General features: G+C 40.7%; 1 protein-coding gene across 3 annotated transcripts; it reads right to left on the bottom strand.

The window, feature by feature from the left end:
• Positions 1 to 3,105: 3,105 nt before the first annotated feature.
• On the bottom strand, positions 3,106 to 18,894 carry si:ch211-210p4.6 (malignant fibrous histiocytoma-amplified sequence 1 homolog). Of its 3 annotated transcripts, XM_046346491.1 has the most exons (11): positions 18,676 to 18,894; positions 18,143 to 18,323; positions 16,143 to 17,028; positions 15,607 to 15,904; positions 15,319 to 15,505; positions 14,869 to 15,050; positions 11,407 to 11,906; positions 11,076 to 11,245; positions 3,818 to 3,993; positions 3,596 to 3,663; positions 3,106 to 3,509 (listed from the first exon to the last, which is right to left on the bottom strand). In XM_046346491.1, the coding sequence occupies exons 2-9, from the start codon at positions 18,156 to 18,158 to the stop codon at positions 3,890 to 3,892; spliced, it is 2,343 nt and encodes a 780-aa protein (XP_046202447.1). In that variant the 5' UTR covers positions 18,159 to 18,323; positions 18,676 to 18,894; the 3' UTR covers positions 3,106 to 3,509; positions 3,596 to 3,663; positions 3,818 to 3,889. The 3 variants fall into 3 exon arrangements, with proteins under 3 accessions (XP_046202447.1, XP_046202448.1, XP_046202449.1); XM_046346492.1 differs by lacking the exons at positions 18,143 to 18,323; positions 18,676 to 18,894 and adding an exon at positions 17,331 to 17,471; XM_046346493.1 differs by lacking the exons at positions 18,143 to 18,323; positions 18,676 to 18,894 and adding an exon at positions 17,310 to 17,392.
• Positions 18,895 to 25,500: the final 6,606 nt, after the last annotated feature.

The following is a 25,500-nucleotide window of genomic DNA, read 5'->3' as shown; positions in this document are numbered from 1 at the left end:
GGTAGTTCCTTGCCTTTTCACAATCACTCCTGTACTCGTTCACCCTTACACATAGGGGCGTCGAGCACCCCAAAAATCTAAGGGGACACAAAGTATGTCTGGATGGCTGATAAGTGGTCCGGAGAGGGGTTAGGCCCCCCCGTAAATTGGAGAATTTAGCATTTTTCATTGTTCCTGCAATCTAGAGCCATAACCATTATTCTTAATTCTATGCATATTTAAGCATAACTCTTGAGCTTTCTGCATCCTGGTGGTTCTTATTTTTTAAGAAAATAAATATGCTCTGCTACATTTAGTTATTTCTTGCTTTTCTGAAGTCTACCAACCTTGCCAGCAGGCATGTCAGCTAAGGTCGTAAGACAAGCTAGCTACTTGTAAATTGATTGATCGCCTAAAATGGTTTCTTGGTAGCTAGTTATGAGGTTGGGAGATTGGGAACATATTTAGCCAACTTCATAAAATTGCTAAGTGGCTAGAAGCATTACAGAGAAAAAAAACGTCTTTTTTTCTACAGAACAAATCTGAGGGTGCACTTACCCCTGTACCCCCTATGGGCATGACCCCTCTGCCTATGCACCTCTCTCTCACACACACGTGCACACACACACTCACAAAGCCCATTAAAAGGTCCAATGCAGCCGTTTTTATCTCAATATCAATCATTTCTGGGTAACAATTAAGTACATTATTGGTAAAGAAATATCTGGGTAACACATTAATTGTAACAGATTAACACATTAATGGTCAAAAGAAAGAAAAATAGCTTCTAAGCAAAGAGCAATTTCTCAAGCAATAATTTAACTAGGACTGTCTGGGAGTGGTCTGAGTGGGAAGGGGAAAACTAGCTGTTATTGGCAAAGAAGTTTGGAACTCTCTTTCTTAATGGTCTATTAAAAATATACCACCTGGTTATGTCACCAAGCAGGCTAAAACCCCATTTCACCAAAACAGCTTGAAATTTCAAATGGTCTTTTCAAACAGCTTTTACAAAAAAGTGCAAGAGCAACCTCCCAGATGTATTCACCTTCATTCGTCTACCCTCTCTCTCACACTCTCTTTGTCTCTCTGTTGCAGTTGGAAACAAGTGGGTCAGAGGAAACTGGTTGATGGAAATGGGCATTTAGCAGGTCAAGGGGTAAATTAGGAAAGAGGAATGAGATATGTGACATAGACAGTGCTTTCAAGAAAGTATTCATACCCCTTGACTTATTCCACATTTTGTTGTGTTACAGCCTGAATTCAAAATGGATAAAATTGTTTGTTTTTTTTCTCACCCATTTACACACAACTCCATAATGACAAAGTGAAACATGTTTTTAGAAATGTTTGCAAATGTATTGAACATGAAATACAGAAATATCTCATTTACATAAGTATTCACAGTCCTTAGTAAATACATGTTAGAATCACCTTTAGCAACAATTACAGCAGTGAGTCTTTCTGGGTATGTCTCTTAGAGCTTTGCACACTTGGATTGTACAATATTTGCACTTTTAAACATTCTTCAAGCTCTGTCAAGTTGATTGTTGATCATTGCCAGATAGCCATTTTCAAGTCTTTTCATAGATTTTCAAGTTGTTTTAAGTGAAAGCTGTAACTAGGCCACTCAGGAACATTCAATGTCATCTTAGTAAGCAACACCAGTGTATATTTGGCCTTGTCTTTTAGGTTATTGTCCTGCTAAAAGGCAGTGGTGTAAAGTACTGAAGTAAACATATTTTAAAGTACTATTTCAGTAGTTTTTGTACTGTTATCTGTACTTTACTATTTATATTTTTTACTACTTTTACTTTTACTTCACTACATTCCAAAATAAAAAAATGTACTTTTTACTCCATACATTTTCTCTGTCGCCCAAAAGTACTCGTTACATTTCCAACGCTTAAGCAGGACAGGAAAATGGTCAAATTCACACACTTCAAAAGAACATCCCTGGTTATGCCTACTGCCTCTTATCTGGCAGATTCACGAAACACAAATGCTTTGTTTGTAAATTATGTTGGAGTGTGCCCCTGGCGATTCGTAAATAAATTTTAAAAAACAAGAAAATAGTCTGGTCTGGTTTGCTTAATATAAAGAATGTGAAATGATTTATACTTTCACATTTACTTTTAATACTTAAGTATATTATTTAAAACCAAATACTTTTAGACTTTTACTCATGTAGTATTCTACTGGGTGACTTTCACTTTTTGTTGAGTAATCTTCTATTAAGGTAGCTTTACTTTTACTCAAGTATGACAATCAGGTACTTTTTCCTCCACTGCTAAAAGGTGAATTTATCTCACCGGGGATTTTAGAAAGCAGACTGAATCAGGATTTCCTCTGGGATTTTGCCTGTACTTAGCTTTACCTATTGCAAACAGGATGCATGTTTTTGAATAAAGGCCCTTATTTGTGAGGCATTCTAAAACATCCCTGGTCTTTGTGGTTGAATCAGTGTTTGAAAATCATTGCTCGACTGAGGGACCTTACAGATAATTGTATGTGTGGGGTACAGAGATGAGGTAGACAATCGTGTTAAACACTATTATTGAACACGGAGTCCATGCAACTTATTATGTAACATGTGAAGCACATTTTTACTCCTGAACTAATTTAGGCTTGCCATAACAAAGGGGTTGAATACTTATTGACTTAAGACATTTCGGCTTTTAATTTTTAATTAATTTGTAAAAATGTCTAAAACATAATTCCACTTTGACATTATGGGATATTGTGTGTTAACCAGTGACACAACATCTAAATGTAATCCATTTTAAATTCAGGTTGTAATACAACAAAATGTGGAAAAAGTCAAGGGGCGTGAATACCTTCTGAAGGCACTGTAATTCAGTTAGGTGCACCAATCCCCCACGATAGAACATACAGAGAATTCCTTCAGTATAAAAACATCATAGCCAGGGATTTGGGTCAACTCTATTTCAATTCAGTTCTGAAATTGCTGGAAGACAAACGGTTGAATTGTATTATCCTCATGGATTGTTCAGCACGATGAATTTATGAATTGGATATCAAGTAACCCATTACATTCTACATCTGGAATTAAGTATTGCATAAAATAATTAATTAAATACATTACAAATAAAAAAGTATTCTGTCATGTCAGGGACTTGAAATTATTTATTTGGTGTCAGGGTAAGGCATCAAAAAGTGTATCTGGACTGCAATGAACAGTTCTGTGTAGGTGTATTTCAGTATTTTTTTTTTAGCAGAATGGATCAAGAGCGCTGCCCTGTGGTAGGATATGAAAAGTAATATTTTCATAATATTGAGAGAGAAACATGAATATGGTTGCTCCCTCTGTGCACTTTTATTTATAAATTGACACCTCAAGCCTAAACCCAAACTGCAAGGAGTGAAGATTTTGATATTGCAAATAAGGAAAAGATTTTTGATAGTAATATAGTTAACTTGGAGACATCACTGAAAGAGAAAACATCTCCCTCTGATGCAGTTCTGCTTTCTTGGTTCTGGTCATTGTCCTTTAGATTTGTTGACAACAGGATCTAAAAAAAAAAAGAATTTCAATGGGAAGTATTAATTGTAAACGGTAGGTAATCCTTCTAACTTTAAGATTAAAAACATATGGTACCTTTTGGGAAAAGCAACTCAGTCCGTCGCGTGTGTCCGTTTCGGCAGAGTTGTTTTTCCTCCCGCACACTGTTCAACACACACACTTCAGTTTTAAAAGTATTTGAATAGTATATTGGTAGAGAAACAACATAACTATCATTTGAAATAAGTGCAAGAATATAATAACTACACAGTTGTGCATTGACAAATAACAATTACATTAGATACATTTTTGGCTTACAGGTCATATATGTCTGAGATTTGGAGGTTTTGCCAGTCTCTCCAGACGAAGTAGGCTGTGCAACCTTTCTCCTTACAGGGGGGTGTGGACATGTTGGGATAGGCCAGGCCACTGTCTAGACAGCTCCACTAGCTTTTTCATCACCGACAGGAAGAGATCCCAAGAACGACGGAACTCTTCTCGGGACAAAAAGAGCTGATGTCAATGAGATGAAATTGTTTACAACACATTAGTGACATACTTGTAAATGTGTTTCCTCATTAGGACTAAATGTTTTGTGTTCATAGCGTAACTACATAGTTTGAGCTCAAATGTCATCTCTGCCCTTGAAAACCAACTTCTCTTTTTGAAAACGGTCTACGGCAGCGACATGAGTCAGAAACATTTGTTAGTTTCCAAATTAACTACAAAGTGTAAATAGTATAATTTTGGTTAATGAAGTCTCATCCCAAATGGAATTTGGTTAGAGAATGTGACATGACTTACTGTACTTGAGGGTTTCGTTTGTATTGCAATCATGTGAACAATTCATGTCCTATTTTGCCTATTAACAGATTGAGGTGCAGTGTTTTCTGTGAGAAGACTGCGCGAGTTCGATTTCCATGGCTCGGTGCCCCAGGCGGGTGAAGACCTCTACTTAGGAGGACCAATGGAATGGTAAAAATAGAGCGAACCCCGTGCACCCGGGGCACAGGTCACGCAAAACAAACTTGGAAAATAGCTATTCTAGTACAAATGGCTTTCCATAAAGTTGTTCAACAATTTTGAGAAGTGCAGATTATGGATTTACATCCAACTAGCTTCTACTTGGGCTGTTTACCGTCAAACCTGAGACTGGAATGTTGTTGGTAAATTGCTACATTTTGTTTATAGCTAGCTAGCTACATGTCATTATTTGATTGCCTATCGCAATGATACTAGGCTATGATACATTGATGTAACTAGCTAAATACATAACCTCTCCCTAATGTGTAAATGTGAGGCAGATATGTGGTGCACATGAAGACAGGTTTGATTCCTGCTAGGTAACGTTAGCTCATAATCAACTCGTAGATCAACTGTGGTATTCCAGGGGTTCTATCAATGTAACTGTTTGCATCATTTCGAATCCCCCTTATTTTATGAAATGTTTTCTACATCATTTATTTTCTCTAACCCTACCATTCCTCCTCTGATTGGAGTAAACGAATGAACAACAATACTTCTACTGCTACTTACAGCGATTTCCGCTCACAAATACGGTGCATGTATTTAAATTATACATACTGTACATTGAGTGTACACATCATTAGGAACACCTGCTCTTTCCATGACATAGACTGACAAGGTGAAAGCTATGATCCCTTATTGACGTCACTTGTTAAATCCACTTCAATCAGTGTAGATGAAGGGGAGGAAACAGGTAATACATTTTTTTTATTTTTTACCTTGAGACAATTGAGATGTATTGTGTGTGTGTGTGCCGTTCATAGGGTGAATGGGCATGAAAATATTTAAGTGTCTTTGAACGGGGTATGGTAATGGGTGCCAGGCACACTGGTTTGAGTGTGTCAAGAACTACAATGCTGCTGGGTTTTTCACACTCAACAGTTTCCCGTGTGTATCAGGAATTGTCCACCACCCAAAGGACATCCATCCAACTTGACACAACTGTGGGAAGCATTGGAGTCAACATGGGCCAGCATCCCTGTGGAACACTTTCGACACCTTGTAGAGTCCATGCCCTGACGAATTGAGGCTGTTCTGAGGGAAAAAGGGGGTGCAACTCAATATTAGGAAGGTGTTCCTAATATTCTCTTTCTGCAAGTGTTGGATTTTCACCCACAGCGACCAATCCACCATTCATTCCGAGTTTAACTCCAACCCGCCGATGTCCACAGATTAACCCATCTTTCCCAGGATAATGCTATTCTGATTTTAACTCCAACCCGCCGATGTCCATAGATTAACCCATCTTTCCCAGGATAATGCTATTCTGATTTTAACTCCAACCCGCCGATGTCCACAGATTAACCCATCTTTCCCAGGATAATGCTATTCTGATTTTAACTCCAACCCGCCGATGTCCACAGATTAACCCATCTTTCCCAGGATAATTCTATTCTGATTTTAACTACAACCCGTCGATGTCCACAGATTAACCCATCTTTCCCAGGATAATGCTATTCTGATTTTAACTCCAACCCGCCGATGTCCACAGATTAACCCATCTTTCCCAGGATAATGCTATTCTGATTTTAACTCCAACCCGCCGATATCCACAGATTAACCCATCTTTCCCAGGATAATGCTATTCTGATTTTAACTCCAACCCGCCGATGTCCACAGATTAACCCATCTTTCCCAGGATAATGCTATTCTGATTTTAACTCCAACCCGCTGATGTCCACAGATTAACCCATCTTTCCTAGTGTAATGCCATTTTTCTTTTTGCAATACATCCCTCCATTTTACTGTGATGTCTTATGAGGGTCCTGAACCTCCCTATCTGTAACACTTCTTCCAATGTTGCCCTAAAAATAAATACTTTACCCAAGAGTATAATGATATTTCCCATTGATTGGTCGTGTTTTTTCAGATCTCCTGGCAACACAGTTTGCAGGTCCATCTGAACTCTGATATTATGACATAACAACCATTCCTGGACCTTACTCCAAAAGCGAGCCAGCGATGGACAGTACCAGAAAAATATGCTGTATTGATTCAGTTTATAGCAAGTATTTTATATACCGTAATAATTTCAATTGAAACTAATGGATTGATGTGTCAATTGTTGTTTTATATATCCGTTTATAAGCCCAATGCCAAGGTGTTGGGACCTCAAAGACCTGTTCCCAACGGACTTGAATTTTATACATCAATCTGTCAAACCTTTTGACTAAGTGAGACTGATAAATTTTTCAATTCATACTAATAATTTTAAGCCATTATTTGATTTTTAATGGGTGGCAGACAGACTAATTGATTATTTTCTTCTTAAAGGAATTGTCGATTCCAATTATATGGTAGAACTTTAGACTTTTATGAGTTGGTTATAATTTTGTATTGTGCATACAACTCCATACACTGTTCTTAGTTGCTTGTATGACAATTTTACCGAACTTCATAAATATTATACTCTTCTTGTACATTTTACCTAAGAAACACTTGTTTTTTTTCTCTATCAGTACATTGAAGATTAGCCATTTTAATTGCCTTTAATATTAGATCGGTCTTTTCTGGAGGATGACATTTAAATTATAGCCAATAACTTAATTTAAAAAGGAGGACCCATTGTCAATCCAAAATGTGAGGGTTTTAATCTACAAAAAGGCAGAGCCCAAATCTCTTAGTAGCTTGTTGGAAGACCAGTTTGGATTTAGGTACAATTTCAGTACAATGGAGAGAGGTTTAATTGCCTTAATATTGAATAGTTTTAATCCTCCAAACTCATGCTTGTTATATAAATAATCTTGTTTAACTTTATCTAGTTTGCCATTCCAAAAAAAGAGAAATATTTTTTCTTGCATGATTTGAAAAAGGATTCTCATGGAGTTGGTAGAGCCATGAATAAATACGTAAACTGAGAAATCACTAAATAATTAACCAGGGTAATCTACCTCTAAATGGATAGGTGTTTCTCTCTCCACGGTTTCAAGATTCTATCTATTTAGCTAAGTTTTCTATCAAAGTTAATAGTTACAAGATCTGTCAACTTTTCCAGGACATGTACTGTGGGGCAAAAAAGTATTTAGTCAGCCACCAATTGTGCAAGTTCTCCCACTTAAAAAGATGAGAGAGGCCTGTAATTTTCATCATAGGTACACTTTAACTATGACAGACAAAATGAGAAGAAAAAAATCCAGAAAATCACATTGTAGGATTTTTTATTAATTTATTTGCAAATTATGGTGGAAAATAAGTATTTGGTCAATAACACAAGTTTATCTCAATACTTTGTTATATACCCATTGTTGGCAATGACAGAGGTCAAATGTTTTCTGTAAGTCTTCACAAGGTTTTCACACACTGTTGCTGGTATTTTGGCCCATTCCTCCATGCAGATCTCCTCTAGAGCAGTGATGTTTTGGGGCTGTTGCTGGGCAACACAGACTTTCAACTCCCTCCAAAGATTTTCTATGGGGTTGAGATCTGGAGACTGGCTAGGCCACTCCAGGACCTTGAAATGCTTCTTATGAAGCCACTCCTTCGTTGCCCGGGTGGTGTGTTTGGGATCATTGTCATGCTGAAAGACACAGCCACGTTTCATCTTCAATGCCCTTGCTGACGGAAGGAGGTTTTCACTCAAAATCTCACGATACATGGCCCCATTCATTCTTTCCTTTACATGGATCAGTCGTCCTGGTCCCTTTGCAGAAAAACAGCCCCAAAGTATGATGTTTCCACCCCCATGTTTCACAGTAGGTATGGTGTTCTTTGGATGCGACTCAGCATTCTTTGTCCTCCAAACACGACGAGTTGAGTGTTTACCAAAATGTTATATTTTGGTTTCATTTGACCATATGACATTCTCCCAATCTTCTTCTGGATCATCAAAATGCTCTCTAGCGAACTTCAGTAAAGTTTGGTGGAGGAGGAATAATAGTCTGGGGCTGTTTTTCATGGTTCGGACTAGGCCTCTTAGTTCCAGTGAAGGGAAATCTTAACGCTACAGCATACAATGGTATTTTAGATGATTCTGTGCTTCCAACTTCGTGGCAACAGTTTGGGGAAGGCCCTTTCCTGTTTCAGCATGACAATACCCCCGATGGGGTTCAGGTCCATACAGAAATGGTTTGCCGAGATTGGTGTGGAAGAACTTGACTGGCCTGCACAGACCCCTGACCTGAACCCCATCGAACACCTTTAGGATGAATTGGAACGCCGACTGCAAGCCAGGCATAATTGCTCAACAGCAGTGCCCAACCTCACGGAGTGTGGAGTGTGACAGTGGAGGCTGACAGTTGAACTAAGCTCATGAGGTGAAATTAAGTCCCAAAAACAGATGTAGCAACTACAGATTGCCCCTTTAAGTCTATCAAAAGTGTGCTAGTTTCAGCATGTGTCCATTAGCCCAATGGATTCATTTATTTTATCAGCATGAATTAGATTGAGCAATAAAAGCTCCACTTTTATTCGATAGGCTGGGATCCCCACTATGCAGCTGTTGCAAGAGCGCATTTTTCACTGGCTGTCCACTTGTTTCAAAAACAATGATTGATAGGCAGCTTAAACATCTTGAATTCAACCATTATTGGGTTCAAATATACATTTAGATTTGTGAACAGCCATCCACAACAATCACAATCCGAAAGGCGCAAATAGCTAAATGAGAGAGCAGGAGTGTGATTCACATCGACATGCTCTGTAGATAATAATAAGTGACATCCATATCGCCATAGACTACACCACTGCTGTCGTCCTTACCTCCAAGCATTTATTCAAGTTGGATAATCTTTGTATGCCGACAGCAGTCGCACCATTGGAAGAAATAACTTGGACTGTAGCCTACAATAACCTATTCCTGCTCTTTTCCCGCGATCCATCAAACACATTTGGTGTGTCATCATGATGGTCTCTGACCTGTGGTCAGACACGCTCAGGTGGAACAAACTTAAACTTGCTCCTTTTTTCAATGTTGATTTGAACGTCATTGAGAAAAACAGAGAAGTGTCAAAGATTTTGTATAGCAAACATCCTTTCTGAATTTAAAAGTAATCCTCGAAGTAATCACCTAGTTTTTCAAAAGTATCTGTAATCGGATTACAATATTTTTGCTGGTAATGTAACGGATTACAGTGACCATTATTATTATTTTTAATCCTTTATATTTTAATCCTTTACTGCCCAACCCTGCCGACTGCACATATCCATAACCTGTAATACATTGCATGAATGGAAGGGTCTTCATCATTCCCTGGAGAATTGAAGACAGAACCTCACCCAGAGAGTTGTGCATGTTACTGTGTTAGACAGCCAAACCTTACATTTTGGGAAATAGAACATAGAAATGCCATTCTAGTTCTGCTTACACAGCTGATGTTGTACTCTAAACACACCTGACTTTGATTTGTTAGGTAAAGTGTAGGCAAACTTGTCTTTATAAGAACATCAATATGATATTTACAGCAGAAAATGTTTTGTCTTTCTTTAACAGGAACACATCCATCGATTTTTGTTGTTGATGTACTGCATGTACACTCAAGCAGGGTGATGTTTGTGCAATGTCCACATGTAACCAACACCTGTAGGGGTATTAGTTCTGGGATTTGTATCCCGGGAAAAACCTGACAGTGGACATAAGAATAGAATAGACAAAACTAGGCAGTTATAGAATAGTGTGTTGTAGGACAGCTGAACTGACTGAAGACCGCGGGCATTCAACTCGCAGTAGTTGCTATCGTTTCCAATGTAACATATATTCACATGATGTGATGAAACGTCGACATTAAGTTGCAAGCTTCTTTCGTAGCAAGGCGTTGTAGAGCGGGTCTCTTATGAAACACATTTCAGACACTGGCGCTTGCCATAACTGATTTGACAGAGAAATATCAGCTAGATAGGATAGCCAGCTGCAGCTATCACCAAGCTATGCTAGGTAGCTGGCCACAGCTTTTTTTTTTTTTTAATTGAACCTTTCTTTAACTTGGCAAGTCAGTTAAGAACAAATTATTATTTACAATGACAGCCTACCCCGGCCAAACCCGGACGATGCTGGGCCAATTGTGCGCCGCCCTTTGGGACTCCCAATCACAGCCAGATGTGATACAGCCTGTATTCGAACCAGGGACTGTAGTAACACCTCTTGCACTGAGATACAGTGCCTTAGACCGCTGTGCCACTCGGGAGCCCAGCCCAGCTATGGGTAAACACAAGGTAAGCGCAGGCTTTAACCTACACATAGAACTGAATTAGCTGACTATCTTGAGATGACGAGTCAGTCGGGAAAGGAGAAGTCGTCAACTTCTCAACTGCACACTCACATCAAACCACGCCCCAAGAAAACTCTTATTTGCCTTCAGCCATTTCTTAATAGGCATGGATTAAAAACAAGGCCAAATCAGGAAGCGCAGTCGCCCTTCAAATACTTTTTTTTCAGTTTCATGTTTTGAATGTTTGAAAACGTCTTTTCTGAACACCAACTATGTGACCTTATTTAAACTAAAGGTGATCAGCTGGTCCTTATGAGCACTTTTCTTACTATGCTGACTGACTGAATTTACCCCATATTCTCATTAATTTGCCTCTCCAGATGAAATAGAGGAATAGCATACTGTACCGCTGGTCTCAGGTCTCTTGCAGCGAATCTGTATGTGTTGATCTCCATCTTCATTGTCTCCATCTTTATTGTTCTCTCTCATCAGCACCAGTTTGTCTCCAGAGCTGAGCAGACAGTGGTCCTTCCCTATCCAGTGAGTCGGGTACAGGGAGCACGTCTTGATGATCAGCCTGAAATACAAATAAATGTCGTAAATAACCACATATTTTATCTATCAATAGTTTACTTGTAAAACCATATAAACTGCACATAAATATTTCTTTAGGAACATTTGTGACAATTAAGGTGAAACATCAGGGCAATGAAATGGTAGACTAGATTCCAATGCTACCTGTGGAAGAAGCCATGAGGGATCTCAGGTAGAAAGTAAACACAGACATTTATATCGTCCAGCTTGTCTTCTCCCCACATCTGCACCACCATTTGATTGTCCTGCAGGTAGCTGGGGAAGAGACATGCTCCGTCCAGATGACCCCTGGCCAAGTTGGATGACTTCCACTGCTTCTCCCCGGGTTTGAACTCCGGTGCCGCCGGGTTCAGGGGACTACCCACCTTAGCCGGGAGACAGACCTCAAAGTGCTGCAGGAGGCTAAGTAGCGTCCCCTCCTTAGTCCTACTCCCCACCACCTCCTCCACCAGATCTTCATCGTCCAGTCGCAGCCGCCTCAGTTCTCGGCGTACCAGGATCCGTGTGGCCGCGTTGTGCAGGGTGCCCTTCTCCTTGAAGTCATCCACCCACGTGCCCCGGTGGACCAATAGGTTGCCCTCTTTCCGCAGCTCGTCTCTGGGGATGGCCTCCATCTGCTTGACCAGGTCGTGCCTCACGATGGTCTGGGTTAGTAGAAAGGAGAGACATTGGTAATAGGAGTACGGTGTCCATATTAAGACAGCAGTCAGAGTGACTCTGGCTCAACTTTCATGGACATATGATGTTGTCCTGATATGGACTCCGTACTGGAGAAGACTTTAAATACACTGTAATTCAAATAGATTACAGCATGTTCACTTTGCGACTTAATTGTGCCACCTACAGTGTCTTGCAAAAGTATTCACCCCCCTTTTTCCCTATTTTGTTGCATTACAACCTGTCATTTAAATAGATTTTTATTTTGATTTCATGTAATGGACATACACAAAATAGTCCAAATTGGTTAAGTAAATGAAAGAAAATGAAATACGGAAAAGTGGTCCGTGCATATGTATTCACCCCCTTTGCTATGAAGCCCCTAAATAGGATATGGTGCAACCAATTACCTTCAGAAGTCACATAGTTAGTTAAATAAAGTCCACCTGTGTGCAATATCTGTGTCAGATAATCTGTCACATGATCTCAGTAAAAGAAAGGCCCCAGAGTCTGCAACACCACCAAGCAAGCAGCACAATAAAGACCAAGGAGATCGCCAAACAAGTCAGGGACAAAGTTGAGGAGAAGCTGTCATGTTTTGTCTTATATTGTCTTGTCATTTTGCTTTTCCTTCTGTTCGTTTTCCCCCTGCTGGTCTTTTTAGGTTCGTTCCCCTTTTTCTCTCTCCCTCTCTCTCTCTCTTCTCTCTATCGTTCCGTTCCTGCTCCCAGCTGTTCCTATTCCCCTAATCAATCATTTAGTCTTCCCACACCTGTTCCCTATCTTTTCCCCTGATTAGAGTCCCTATTTCTCCCCTTGTTTTCCGTTTCTGCCCTGTCGGATCCTTGTATATTGTTCACCGTGCTGTGTCTTTGTATCGCCCTGTCGTGTCGTGTTTCCCTCAGATGCTGCGTGGTGAGCAGGTGTCTGAGTCTGCTACGGTCAAGTGCCTTCCCGAGGCAACCTGCAGTTCATTATCGAGTCTCCAGTCAGTTCTCGTGGTTACGAGTGAAATTGTTTCTTATGCTTTATTTACCGCTCCGATTTGTCTAGGAGTATTGCTATTTCCTTAAACTGGATTAAAGACTCTGTTTTCGCCAAGTCGCTTTTGGGTCCTCATTCACCTGCATAACAGAAGCACAGATCAAGGTTGGGTTATAAAATAATATCAGATACTTTGGACATCCCACAGAGCACCATCAAATCCGTTATTTAAAAAATGAAAAGAACATGGCACCACAACAAACCTGCCAAAAGAGGGCCGCCCACTAAAACTCACGGACCAGGCAAGGAGGGTATTAATCAGAGAGGCAACAAAGAGACCAAAGACAACCCTGAAGGAGCTGCAAAGCTCCACAGCGGAGATTGGATTTATTAGTCCATAGGACCACTTTAAGCCGTACACTCCACAGAGCTGGGCTTTACGAAAGAGTGCCCCCCCCCAAAAAAAAGCATGTTTGTTGTTCGCCAAAAGGCACGTGAGAGACTTCCAAACATATGGAAGAAGGTACTTTGGTCAGATGAGACTACAATTGAGCTTTTTGGCCATCAAGCGAAACGCTATGTCTTGAATGATGGATGGCGCTAAATACAGGGAAATTCTTGAGAGAAACCTGTTTCAGTCGTCCAGAGATTTGAGACAGACGGAGGTTCACCTTACAGCAGTACAATGACCCTAAGCATTCTGCTAAAGCAACACTCGAGTGATTTAAGGGGAAACATTTAAATGTCTTGGAATGGCCTAGTCAAAGCCCAGACCTGATTCCAATTGAGAATTTGTGGTATGACTTAAAGATTTCTGTACACCAGCGGAACCCATCCAACTTGAAGGAGGAGGAAAGGTTTTGCCTTGAAGAATGGGCAAACATCCCAGTGGCTAGATGTGCCAAGCTTATAGAGACATAACCCAAGAGACTTACAGCTGTAATTGCTGCAAAAGGTGGTTCTACAAAGTATTGACTTTGGGGGGTGAATAGTTATGCACGCTTATTTTGTTGTTTGTTTCACAATAAAAATATCTTGCATCTTCAAAGTGGTAGGCATGTTGTGTAAATCAAATGATACAAACTGTCATGTTTTGTCATTGATTATCATGTCTTGTCCCTGTGCTTCCCTTCTATTCGTTTCCCTCTGCTGGTCTTATTAGGTTCTTTCCCTCTTTCTATCCCTCTCTCTCCCCCTCCCTCTCTCCCTCTCTCGCTCTCTCTCTCTATCGTTCCGTTCCTGCTCCCAGCTGTTCCTCATTCTCCTAACTACCTCATTTACTCTTTCACACCTGTCCCCTATTTTGCCCTCTGATTAGAGTCCCTATTTCTCCCTCTGTTTTCCGCTTCTGTCCTTGTCGGATCCTTGTTTGATGTTTGCTGTTCTGTGTCCTTGTTCCGCCCTGTCGTGTTTTTGCCTTCTTCAGATGCTGCGTGTGAGCAGGTGTCTATGTCAGCTACGGCCTGTGCCTTCCCGAAGCGACCTGCAGTCTGTGGTCGCGTCTCCAGTCGTTCCTCTCTACTGACGAGTGGATTTCAGTTTTCCTGTTTTGTATTTACCTAAGATAATATCCAGGATTATCGTTTTTGTTTAAGACTGGAATAAAGACTCTGTTTCTGTTAAAGTCACTTTTGGGTCCTCATTCACCAGCATAACACAAACCTCCCAGAAATCCATTTTTAATTTCAGGTTGTAAGACAACAAAATAGGAAAAATGCCAAGGGGGGTGAATACTTTCGCATGCCAATGTACTCAAAGCACACTTAACCTAATCCTGGAGTGCGACAGGGACAGGAAATACCAGGTATTGCTCTAGCCCAGCACAAAAGTACCTGATTCAACTAATTGAGAGTATGGATTTGTCAAATACTGGGCAAAAAGCCTCCGTACCCCTGTAGCTCTCCTGGACCAAGTATCGTTGATCACTAATTTAGAGGTTTTCCTTCCGTCACCCTCAGGTCTCACCTTGAAGAGTGAGATGAGAAAAGATGGCTGAACGAACACCCTATCCTTCAGAGCAGGGATCTCCTCGTACCACACGATGATGCCGATACGATGGAGGTAGCGTAGGATGGAGTGGACGTTCTCCTCGCCCAACTCAAGGTGCAGAATGAGGTCACTCAGAAGGTCATCAAAAGAAACTATTCCTGGTGTTGAGGAAAAGAGACGTCTGATTAGAGTAATGTGACCTAGTTATAATGCGGTACCTACCTCATTGTGTCGCTATTAGGACAAGCACAATTTGACTGTCCTAACATGGACATATGTCAGTATTGATAATATAATTATAAAAAATGCAATTAACAGGGTTGAAGTTGATTTCATTTCAATTCAGTAACTTGAGAAAGTCAATTATAAAATTACAATTCAAAAGCAATTAACAAGGGATTTAAATGTTTTTTTAAAATAACTTACCGTGTTGAGGTATTTGGTTTTGTTCCACTAGAACATGAATGACTGACTCAACTTCTTTGTAGCTTTTGGGCAGGGTCCTTTCAGCACATGGGAATGTATCCTTTGTTAAGATATGCCTCACAATGTGCTCCTTGAGCTTGACAATGTCCTCATGCATAGTGCAGTCAATAGGTACAAGTTCCAGGACCTGCAAACACATTAGAAACCTATTCATATACTTGCAGATCAAATGTTAGGCCATTTCAAAGAGCAAACACTCTTTACAACACTGACATTAGGACACAATACCTGTAAATGATACTCCATAAGCCGGTCAAGTTCGCTCATCTGTTCAGAAAACAGAGAGGGGTCTGTATTTCCCTTCAGGTTCTCCTGCTGTAGTTGTAAAACCTCCTTCCTTTCTTTGAGCATGACTCGAACATTCTCCTCGATGTGTCTCTTCTTCTCCATCACCTCATCTTGGTCTTGACACTGGTCACAATGAGTTCCCACCAGTAAGACCACAGAGGCAGGGACGCGAAGCTGGATGTTATTGATCCAGAAACACACCTTCTCTTTGTAAGACTGGGGGTCTTCCATGTTGTACCTGAGACATTACAAAGATGCATTTTGATATGTAAGGCAAGGTCATGCCCAAGTCAGTAAAACCAACAAACTACAGTATATTCATCAATATACTGTACTATCAATAAAACATTAGTGATCTTCGAAACGACCTGTTGATGAAAATATTAGAAGACTGCAAAAGACTGATAAATGACAAATGTCAGTTTCCCACAAATTAACACGTGTGCACAGTGATCTCCATCAACTGACATGTTTACCTGGCCAAATCAACAGCGAGGATAACGAGGGCTCTGGGGGTGATGAAGACATGATGCGTCAGGTAGTATTCTTCCTGCCCTGCGAAGTCCCAGAATAGGAACCGGATCCCCTCCATATCCATCTCACTGATCTCTATCCCCTCCGTTCTGTCCTCCTCATCTACCTTCACAGGCCCCCCCTGCTTCAGGCTACGACACAGCGTGGACTTTCCAGCCATGGAGGAGCCCAGGAACATGGTCTTGACTGTCCAGGCTGTGGTGTGCGTGTCAGGGCCTTCCTCCTCCATCATGGTGAAGTAGCTCTGAATGTCCCTCACTCCTCCGTCACACACCTCCTCTGGGGGGGTCCTCAGCGGGTTCCCTGTGGCCTTGAACAGGGTCAGCTCCGAGTTCCCCTTCTGGAACAGCTGGGCTGGAAGTTCGGTCAGGCTATTCCGTTCTACAAACAGCTCCTTGAGTTTAGGTAGCCTCACCAGTGCCTGGATGTCCTTCAGGCAGTTATTGGACAGGTTGAGGTAGCTGAGGCTGTGGCATTGACTCAGGTCCACCGGGAGTTTGGCCAGACGGTTGGTGCTGAGCTTGAGGAACTGTAGCTTCCCCAGATGAGGGAAGACATCTTCAGGGATGACCTTGATGTTGTTCTGGTTCATGTAGAGCCGCTCCAGAAGTTTCAAAGATCTAAACTCCAGGGGAAAGTCCACCAGCTCATTCCTGGAGAGGTTGAGCTCTCTCAGGTTTACCAGGTTGGAGATCCAATTGAGCTGTCTCAGTTTGTTCCTCTGGAGGTCCAACCTTCTGACCTCGTTAGCATGCTCCAGGAGAATCGGAGGGACGGACTTCAGTTTTCTACCAGACAGGTCCCAATCTTTCTTAGTCTGCACAGTACCTAAAATGACATACATGTTAGGGAGACCTTGCCATGAAGGCATCTCTTTTACACTGTTGAAGCAGTATATATTCAGGGCAAACAATTAAATGTTGTTACATTGAGGAGCGGCACTTAATACACTTTTATAATCCAATCTGTAATCTATCCACAATAAAAGCAGATTATGTCTGGCCACAACAGCATCAACATCTATGAAGTCTCCTATCAACAGTAGTTACAAGACTGAATTAATGTGTGAGGTTTCCACACAAACAAATAAGGAGTAAATGTATGAACACCTTCCTAATATTGAGTTGTACCCCATTTTGCCCTTAGACAGCCTCAATTCGTGGGGGAATGGACTCTACACGGTGTTGAAAACGTTCCACAAGGATGCTGGCCCATGTTGACTCCAATGCTTCCACAGTTGTGTCAAACTGGATGGATGTCCTTTGGGTGGTGGACCATTCTTTATACACACAGGAAACTGTTGAGCGTGAAAACCCAGCAGCATTGTAGTTATTGACACCCTCAAACCGGTGGGTCTGGCACCTTCTACCATAAAAGTTAAAAGGCACTTAAATCATTTGTTTTGCCAAATCACCCTCTGAATGGCATACATGCACAATCCATGTTTCAATTTCCCTAATTTCCCTCTAACCTGTCTCCTCCCTTTCATCAACACTGATTGAAGGTTACACATGGATTCACCTGGTCAGTTCATATCATGGAAAGAGCAGGTGTTCCTAATATTTTGTACACTCAGTATGTGACTCATCAGTTCACTCAGTTGTCATTACCAGTAACTACGATGTTTCCTTTACAATCATTTATGACTGGGTTAAAGTCAGCCTTATATTCCTGAATGTGACTCTGATATGTATTATTTAATCTAGTTACAGTTGTATTACGCATTCCTTCATTTGATAATAGTTGTCAGTTATACAATAAACTGAATTTCACTATGGCAAAAGAGAAAGTAACGAGACGAAAGCAAAGAGAGTTGTCTGTCTTTCATATTTTCATTTCAAATCCCCAATCCTCTCTCTCATCAATGAGTTACATAGGCAGTCATATAATTATTATCTATTATCTAATGCTAGTTTATTATGAAGAGCGTCATGGTACTTGCCATTCGGTCGAGACATGTTGCCAGACAGTGTTTGTGGTGCGTTGTCTCACCCACTTCCACAACCGGTATGCAAGGAGCTCTACACACAGGCAAATTCACCACTCTTCTTACTTCCTGGTTGTCTCTAATAGGCAGGTCCAAACAGTTCACTTCTCATCCCATTCATGCAAGATTATTGCTCCTTTTTCATAAAAGAAAAGTATAGACTCTGAAGTACAACACAGAATAGGTATTTAAAAAAGAATATAAGGGCTTACAAGATACACATTTTTACTGCCAAAACTTTTTCAAAACACATACAAGTATTCTGAGAATCTAAATAGTCTGATTGTACAGATGTTTTGCATCTATAAAGAACCAGGTGCGGTTGTGTGACAATGAATGGCAAGGGGAAAAAAGTGGCACTATGCATTTCAAATAATACAGACAATGTATCTCATCAACATTCAAAAATCTAGAACGCTTTGGTTTCGATATCCTCTGTCATACTTGACTTTCGTTTACTGTAAATGTCCCCTCGGTATAGAGCTCACCAGTTTGTAGTCCTAAAAAACGGAAATGAGTTACGTCTGGTTTGTTCAGCCATTATCATGGGGAAAATGAATGGGGAAAGAAATAGGGTTTCGGGATAAACGCCAAAAATCAGGTCTGAAGTTAACACAGGCTTAGGAGATCTTATACGTTTTGTTCTAATGGATAATATCAGATAGTTAACATTACCTTTATGAATTATGAAGCCTTTATGTGCTTTTTCTATGACATAAACACTTCAAAATCCACAAAAAGTCACGTTAGCTGATAAAGATTACCTCATAGAACAAAATGTATAAGATCGCCTATGCCTGTGTATACCACATATCATATCTTCGGCATTTATCCAAAAACCCTACTTAAACGGCATTCATTTCCCGACAGGCTCTGTCCAACGAACCATAACGGAGTTAGTGCCAAGAAAAATACGTTATTAGTTTCAGTCGCAACGCACAAGCCCAGCCCACCGGAGGATCTGTCTTTTTCAGCCATCTATTTTCTGCGGTTGAGTGTTGCACTTGAATGCTTTCATTTTACTCCTGTGACCCTTTAATACTCTTGCTTGTGCCTGCCATTTTTTTGCCTGTTAACATTAAGACTGCGAAAATGTTTGTAATGACCTGTCGAACACACAGGTCTGGCTGAAATGGGCTCAATTGAATACATTGGGCGCGTTCGAGTGGACCAGTTTTGATACGACTTTGAACAACGTTGGTCACCGCCTTTCAAAGTGTGCTGCATAATGGGTGTAAACTTGTCCAACTTGCAACTACATGTCGACTGCATGACATTTACAACAACCAAATGATCACAGGTCATGAGCTTTCGACTGCAGTCAACTGGAAATGTCTCCATTTGCTCCTCACCAACAACTGCAACTTGAAGTCAGAACCACAGCATTGTGTGAGACCTGTTTTTCTGGAAGTGAAAGGCACCACATGCTCATAAATATAGCCACCTATCATTGGTTATTATCAATGTATGTTTACTGTTTTGGGTGCATGACTATTTAGAACTTAAATACATATTTATCCTTACATCCTTACAGTCTAATTACATAGGCCTACATGTGATCCAAATGTCGAACATAAATAAATGCAGTATCCTACTTTCAACAATATTTATCTAGATGTTACTGCAATGTTGTGTCCCATGTCAAAGCCTACAATTAGTCTTGTCTGTAGTATTGCTGTCACCAAACAAATTCACACTTGTTGATTGTTTATTAAGTGTGAATAAAATGGAATATGTTGTAGGCTACACATGAAGGGGGAGAAAGGGGAGACTTTCACGAACACGATTGTGTTCTCCATTTTGCTTTACAAGTTGTCCCGGGACTAGTCTAAAGCTAAAAAAATATATTTCTTGAGCTTTCTTATATCTCCTTGTCACGGATCCCCCGGTACTGCTGCTCATTCCATTCAACAACTCTGGACGTCTACGTCACTGGCCTTCTAGGCGTCACTGAACTGGATTCGTTACCACCAACCCCAGACTGTCTTGTCTCATTATGCACACCTGGTTCCCATTCCCCCTGATTAGTATGTTATATACAGTCAAAGTCGGAAGTTTACATGCACCTTAGCCAAATACATTTAAACTCAGTTTTTCACAATTCCTGACATTCAATCCTAGTAAAAATTGCCTGTCTTAGGTCAGTTAGGATCACCACTTCATTTTAGGAATTGGAAATGTCAGAATAATAGTCGAGATAATTATTTATTTCACCTTTTATTTCTTTCATCACATTCCCAGTGGGTCAGATGTTTACATACACTCAAATAGTATTTGGTAGCATTGCCTTTAGATTGTTTTACTTGGGTCAAACATTTTGGGTAGCATTCCACAAGCTTCCCACAATAAGTTGGGTGAATTTTGGCCCATTCCTCTTGACAGAGCTGGTGTAACTGAGTCAGGTTTGTAGGCCTCCTTGCTCACACATGCTTTTTCAGTTCTCCCCACAAATTTGATATAGGATTGAGGTCAGGGCTTTGTGATGGCCACTCCAATACCTTGACTTTGTTGTCCTTAAGCAATTTTGCCACAACTTTGGAAGTATGCTTGGGGTCATTGTCCATTTGGAAGACTCATTTGCAACCAAGCTTTAACTTCCTGACTGCTGTCTTGAGATGTTGCTTCAATGTATCCACATAATCTTCCTTTCCTCGTGATGGCATCTAGTTTGTGAAGTGCACCAATCCCTCCTGCAGCAAACACCTCCAAAACATAATGCTGCCACCCCCGTACTTCACGGTTGGGGGATGGTGTTCTTCGGCTTGCAAGCTTCCCCCTTTTCATCCAAACATAACGATCAATATGGCCAAACAGTTCTAGTTTCATCAGACCAGAGGACATTTCTCCAAGAATTGCGATCTTTGTCCCCATGTGCAGTTGCAAACAATAGTCTGGCTTTTTTATGGCGGTTTTGGAGCAGTGGCTTCTTCCCTGCTGAGGAGCCTATTGAGGTTATGTCGATATAGGACTCGTTTTACTGTGGATATAGATACTTTTGTACCTGTTTCCTCCAGCGGCTTCACAAGGTCCTTTGCTGTTGTTCTGGGATTGATTTTCACTTTTCGCCCCAAAGTACATTAATCTCTAGGCGACAGAACACGTCTCCTTCCTGAGCGCTATGACGGCTGTGTGGTCCCATGGTGTTTATACTTGCTTACTATTGTTTGTACAGATGAACGTGGTACCTTCAGGCGTTTGGAAATTGCTCCCAAGGATGAACCAGACTTGTGGATGTCTACAATTTTTATTCTGAGGTCTTGGCTGATTTCTTTTGATTTCCCCATGATGTCAAGCAAAGAGGCAATGAGTTTGAAGGTAGGCCTTGAAATACATCCACAGGTACACCTCCAATTGACTAAAATGATGTCAATTAGCCTATCAGAAGCTTCTAGAGCCGTAACATAATTTTCTGGAATTTTCCAAGCTATTTCATGGCACAGTCAACTTAGTGTATGTAAACTTCTGACCCACTGGAATTGTGATACAGTGAATTATAAGTGAAATAATCTGTATGTAAACAATTGTTGGAGAAATTACTTGTGTCATGCACGAAGTAGATGTCCCAACCGACTTGCCAATACTATAGTACATTAACAAGAAATTTGTGGAGTGGTTGAAAAACAAGTTTGATTGACTCCAACATCAGTGTATGTAAACTTCCGACTTCAACTGTATGTGCCTTCTCTTCCCCATGGCCCTTGTTGGTTTTTGTTACCGTGTCCGTTGGTCCTGTGAGTACCTGTGCTGTTGTATCGGCTTCCATGCTATGTGTATTTGTGCAATTGTTTTACGGGTCTCGTCCCGTGTAATTATTTTGAGATTTACACCTCGCTCTTTTCTGTGGGCGGAGAAAATAAAAACCTCTATTACGTATTCCACCTGTCTCCAATCATTAGACAACATGACACTCCTAGATATAGGACAGACATTTAAAAACCTTATTCCTTATGATTTGTTCTGTGACTGTCTTTTTTTGCCATTTATGAATGTGTTATTCAATGCTTTTCTATTGGCTATAATAGTAAAGGTCTAATTCAATATTTTATCAACAAATAAAATTATATATTTTTTTAGATACCTCAACGGGTCCTAAAATTCAAACTGACATAGCTAAATGATTCAAGGTATGACCTTCTTAAGACAAGTCCATACACTGCAGGCTGTAGTGATGCTGACATGCAAACCATTACCATACAGTAAGAATCGTTGTGGACATTTAATCACATCTGTTACAATTCCATGTTGCATAAACACAAATAATAATGAGGAAGGTACAAGGGCATGTATTAATGGCAAACAGCAGGGCATAGCCCAAATGCTGCAAAAATGCTTATATTCTCATTTTAGTAGCCTATGCACTCACTGCCTGGTTATAATTTTGAAAAAAACATCACAATAATACATAACAAGTCTTGTGAATGTTAGTCTTATTCATTCCTTGGACCATGTTGATCATGTGCAGCTTCGTGTAGGAGAAGTGGAACTTCGATAGCATCCACTTCATTGGCAATAACAAAGGCAAATGCCATGTCTGTCGTCGCGTTTTCTAGAAACAGCAACAGTTGTGTGCATACTTTACTTGTTGACTTCAGTCTACAGTCAGCTACTTTCGGCTTATCACTCACACGAGCCCGTTGTCTTTTGTTGCATCTATAAGAATATGATATTTTTGGGGGATATTGATCCGCAGACTGCCAGTTGCCCATCCCTTGTCTAGACAGAGGAAGTATTTGTGGTTTCAGCCCTGTTCCAGCCCTTTATGTTAATGTCTTCATATATACATATACACTCAGTGTATTTATGGAAATGAGGTATATAATTTTCTTTATTTTATTTCCATTAGAACGTTTATATGAGTGCATTCTAAGAAAAAAACGGTGACATTTTACAATAAATTGACTACCTGAATTCCTACCAAAATACCTGAAATCCATTCATTAATTGTTTGTGCCAGTAAAATGTTTTATGTGCTATTCAGTCAACACCTGATGGATCAAAAAATTGTATCTTCATCCATTGTCAAACTGTTGCATTTATTATAATTGTTTTTTAAACCTTTTAACAATTTTAATGACTGTTTCAGTTTTGGTCACATGATTGTTAGTTCCTTTGTCAGGGAGAATAAAGTACAGCTCATTTTAATGGCAATTCTCTTCCTCTGCTTCAAGCACATTAAATGCACATCCAGATCATTTCAAGTGCTGAATTGTGGGTTGAGCAAACAGTTCAAAGTTACAAGCAAACCTCATTGGAATCAGTCTTCTGAAAACCTATCCCTGGTTTTATTTTTTGGTGGGACAATTACACAACCTTTTATGCAAAAGACAGAATGGCTTTCTAAGAAGTGTTAAATGTTCCTAAATGATCTAGTCTTGGTGCTGTCTTAAATCTGCTTAAAAATAAGTGTCATGTGGGACTAGGTGTGTGTGCAGGAATCAGACGCAGAGAGAGAGTAACGGAGTAAAGTGCTTTACTATTGCACACCAAACTGATAAGCCCAATAAAATACAGGGCGCAGGACACTATACCAGACAACCCAAAACCACAGGGTGTCCAGTATAGAAAACAAAATACACCACGACCTAATATGTACACACGTAACAAAAGGAGATTATAACAGAACATGTCCAAGATGTTCAAATGTTCATACTGTAGATGACCAGCAGGGTCAGATAATAATGATTACAGTGGTTGTAGAGGGTGCCACAATTCAGCACCTCAGGAATAAATGTCAGTTGGCTTTTCATAGCTGATCATTCAGAGTATCTCTACCGTACCTGCTGTCTATAGAGAGTTGAAAACAGCAGGTCTGGGACAGGTTAGCACGTCCGGTGAACAGGTCAGGGTTCCATAGCTTCAGGCAGAACAGTTGAAATTGGAGCAGCAGCACAACCAGGTGGACTGGGGACAACAAGGACTCATTAGGCCAGGTAGTCCTGAGGCCCGGTCCTGGGGCTTAGGTCCTCCGAGAGAAAGAGCGAGAGATAGAGAGAAAGAGAGAGCATACTTAAATTCACACTGGACACCGGAAAAGACAGAAGAAATACTCCGGATATAACAGACTTACCCTAGCCCCCCGACACATAAACTACTGCAGCATAAATACTGGAGGCTGAGATAGGAAGGGTGGGGAGACACTGTGGCCCCATCCGACGATACCCCCAGACAGGGCCAAACAGGCAGGATAAGAGTTGTGCAAAGTTGATAGTATCTTACAAATGATTCACAGCTGTAATGGCTGCCAAAGGTGCTTCCACCAAATATTAACTCTGGGTGGATACTTATCCGATTATGATACTTCCTGGGGAGGGGGGGGGCTGTTCTATAACTTTCTTTTACCTTTAAAATGTGAAGCAGGTTGTGTAGATCTGTAGGAAAAAGTTCAATCCCTTTTTAGATGTCATTTTAAGGCAACAAAATGTGTAAAACGTTCAAGGGGGTGTAGACTTTCTATAGGCATTGTATATGACAAATAAATGTAAATAAAAGTGGCACTGTGTTGTCCTCAAAGTGGGCGAAGAAGGTGTTTAGCTTGTCCGGAAGCAAGACGTTGTGGCTAGTTTTCCCTAGTCCGTGATTGTCTGTTGAAACTGCCACTTACACCTCGTGTCTGAGCCATTGAATTACGACTCCACTTTGTCTCTATACTGAGGTTTGCCTGTTTGATTGCCTTAAGGAGGGAATAACTACACCTTTCGTATTTGGCCATCCCAGTCACCTTGCCATGGTTAAATGCAGTGGTTTGCGCTTTCAATTTGGGTACAGTGGGTACAACATCTCCTATACACTTTCTGATAAAATCAGTCAACATATCTGTGTATTCGTCTATGTTATTCTTAGAAGCTACCTGGAACATTTCCCAGTCCATCAAAACAAGTGTGGATTCCGATTGGTCAGTTGAATAGGCCTTAGCATGTGTACTTCCTGTTTTGAGTTTCTGCCTAGAGGAAGGGAAGAGCAAATTTGGAGTCGTGATCAGATTTGCCGAAGGGAGTGCAAAGGAGGGCCTTGTAGGGATACCGGAACTTGGACTAGCAGTGAGTGTTTTAGCAACGCGAGTACTACAGACAATGTGTTGATAAAACTTCCGTAGCATTTTCCTCAATTTTGCTTTGTTAAAACCCCCAGCTACAATAAATGCGGCCTCAGGATATATGGATTCCAGTTTGCATAAAGTCCAGTCGCACGACCAAATATGGTGGATAAATGAAGATGTCCCTGCTCCCGGGTGGTGCAGTGGTCTTAGGCACTGCATCGCAGTGCTTGAGGCGTCACTACAGACCCGTGTTTGATCCCAGGCTGTGTCGCAGCTG

Source organism: Oncorhynchus gorbuscha, linkage group LG04 (genome assembly GCF_021184085.1).
Source record: "Oncorhynchus gorbuscha isolate QuinsamMale2020 ecotype Even-year linkage group LG04, OgorEven_v1.0, whole genome shotgun sequence".
NCBI lineage: Eukaryota > Metazoa > Chordata > Actinopteri > Salmoniformes > Salmonidae > Oncorhynchus > Oncorhynchus gorbuscha.
Note: the sequence above shows the minus strand (reverse complement) of the source record. Positions and strands in the feature narration are given on the sequence as shown.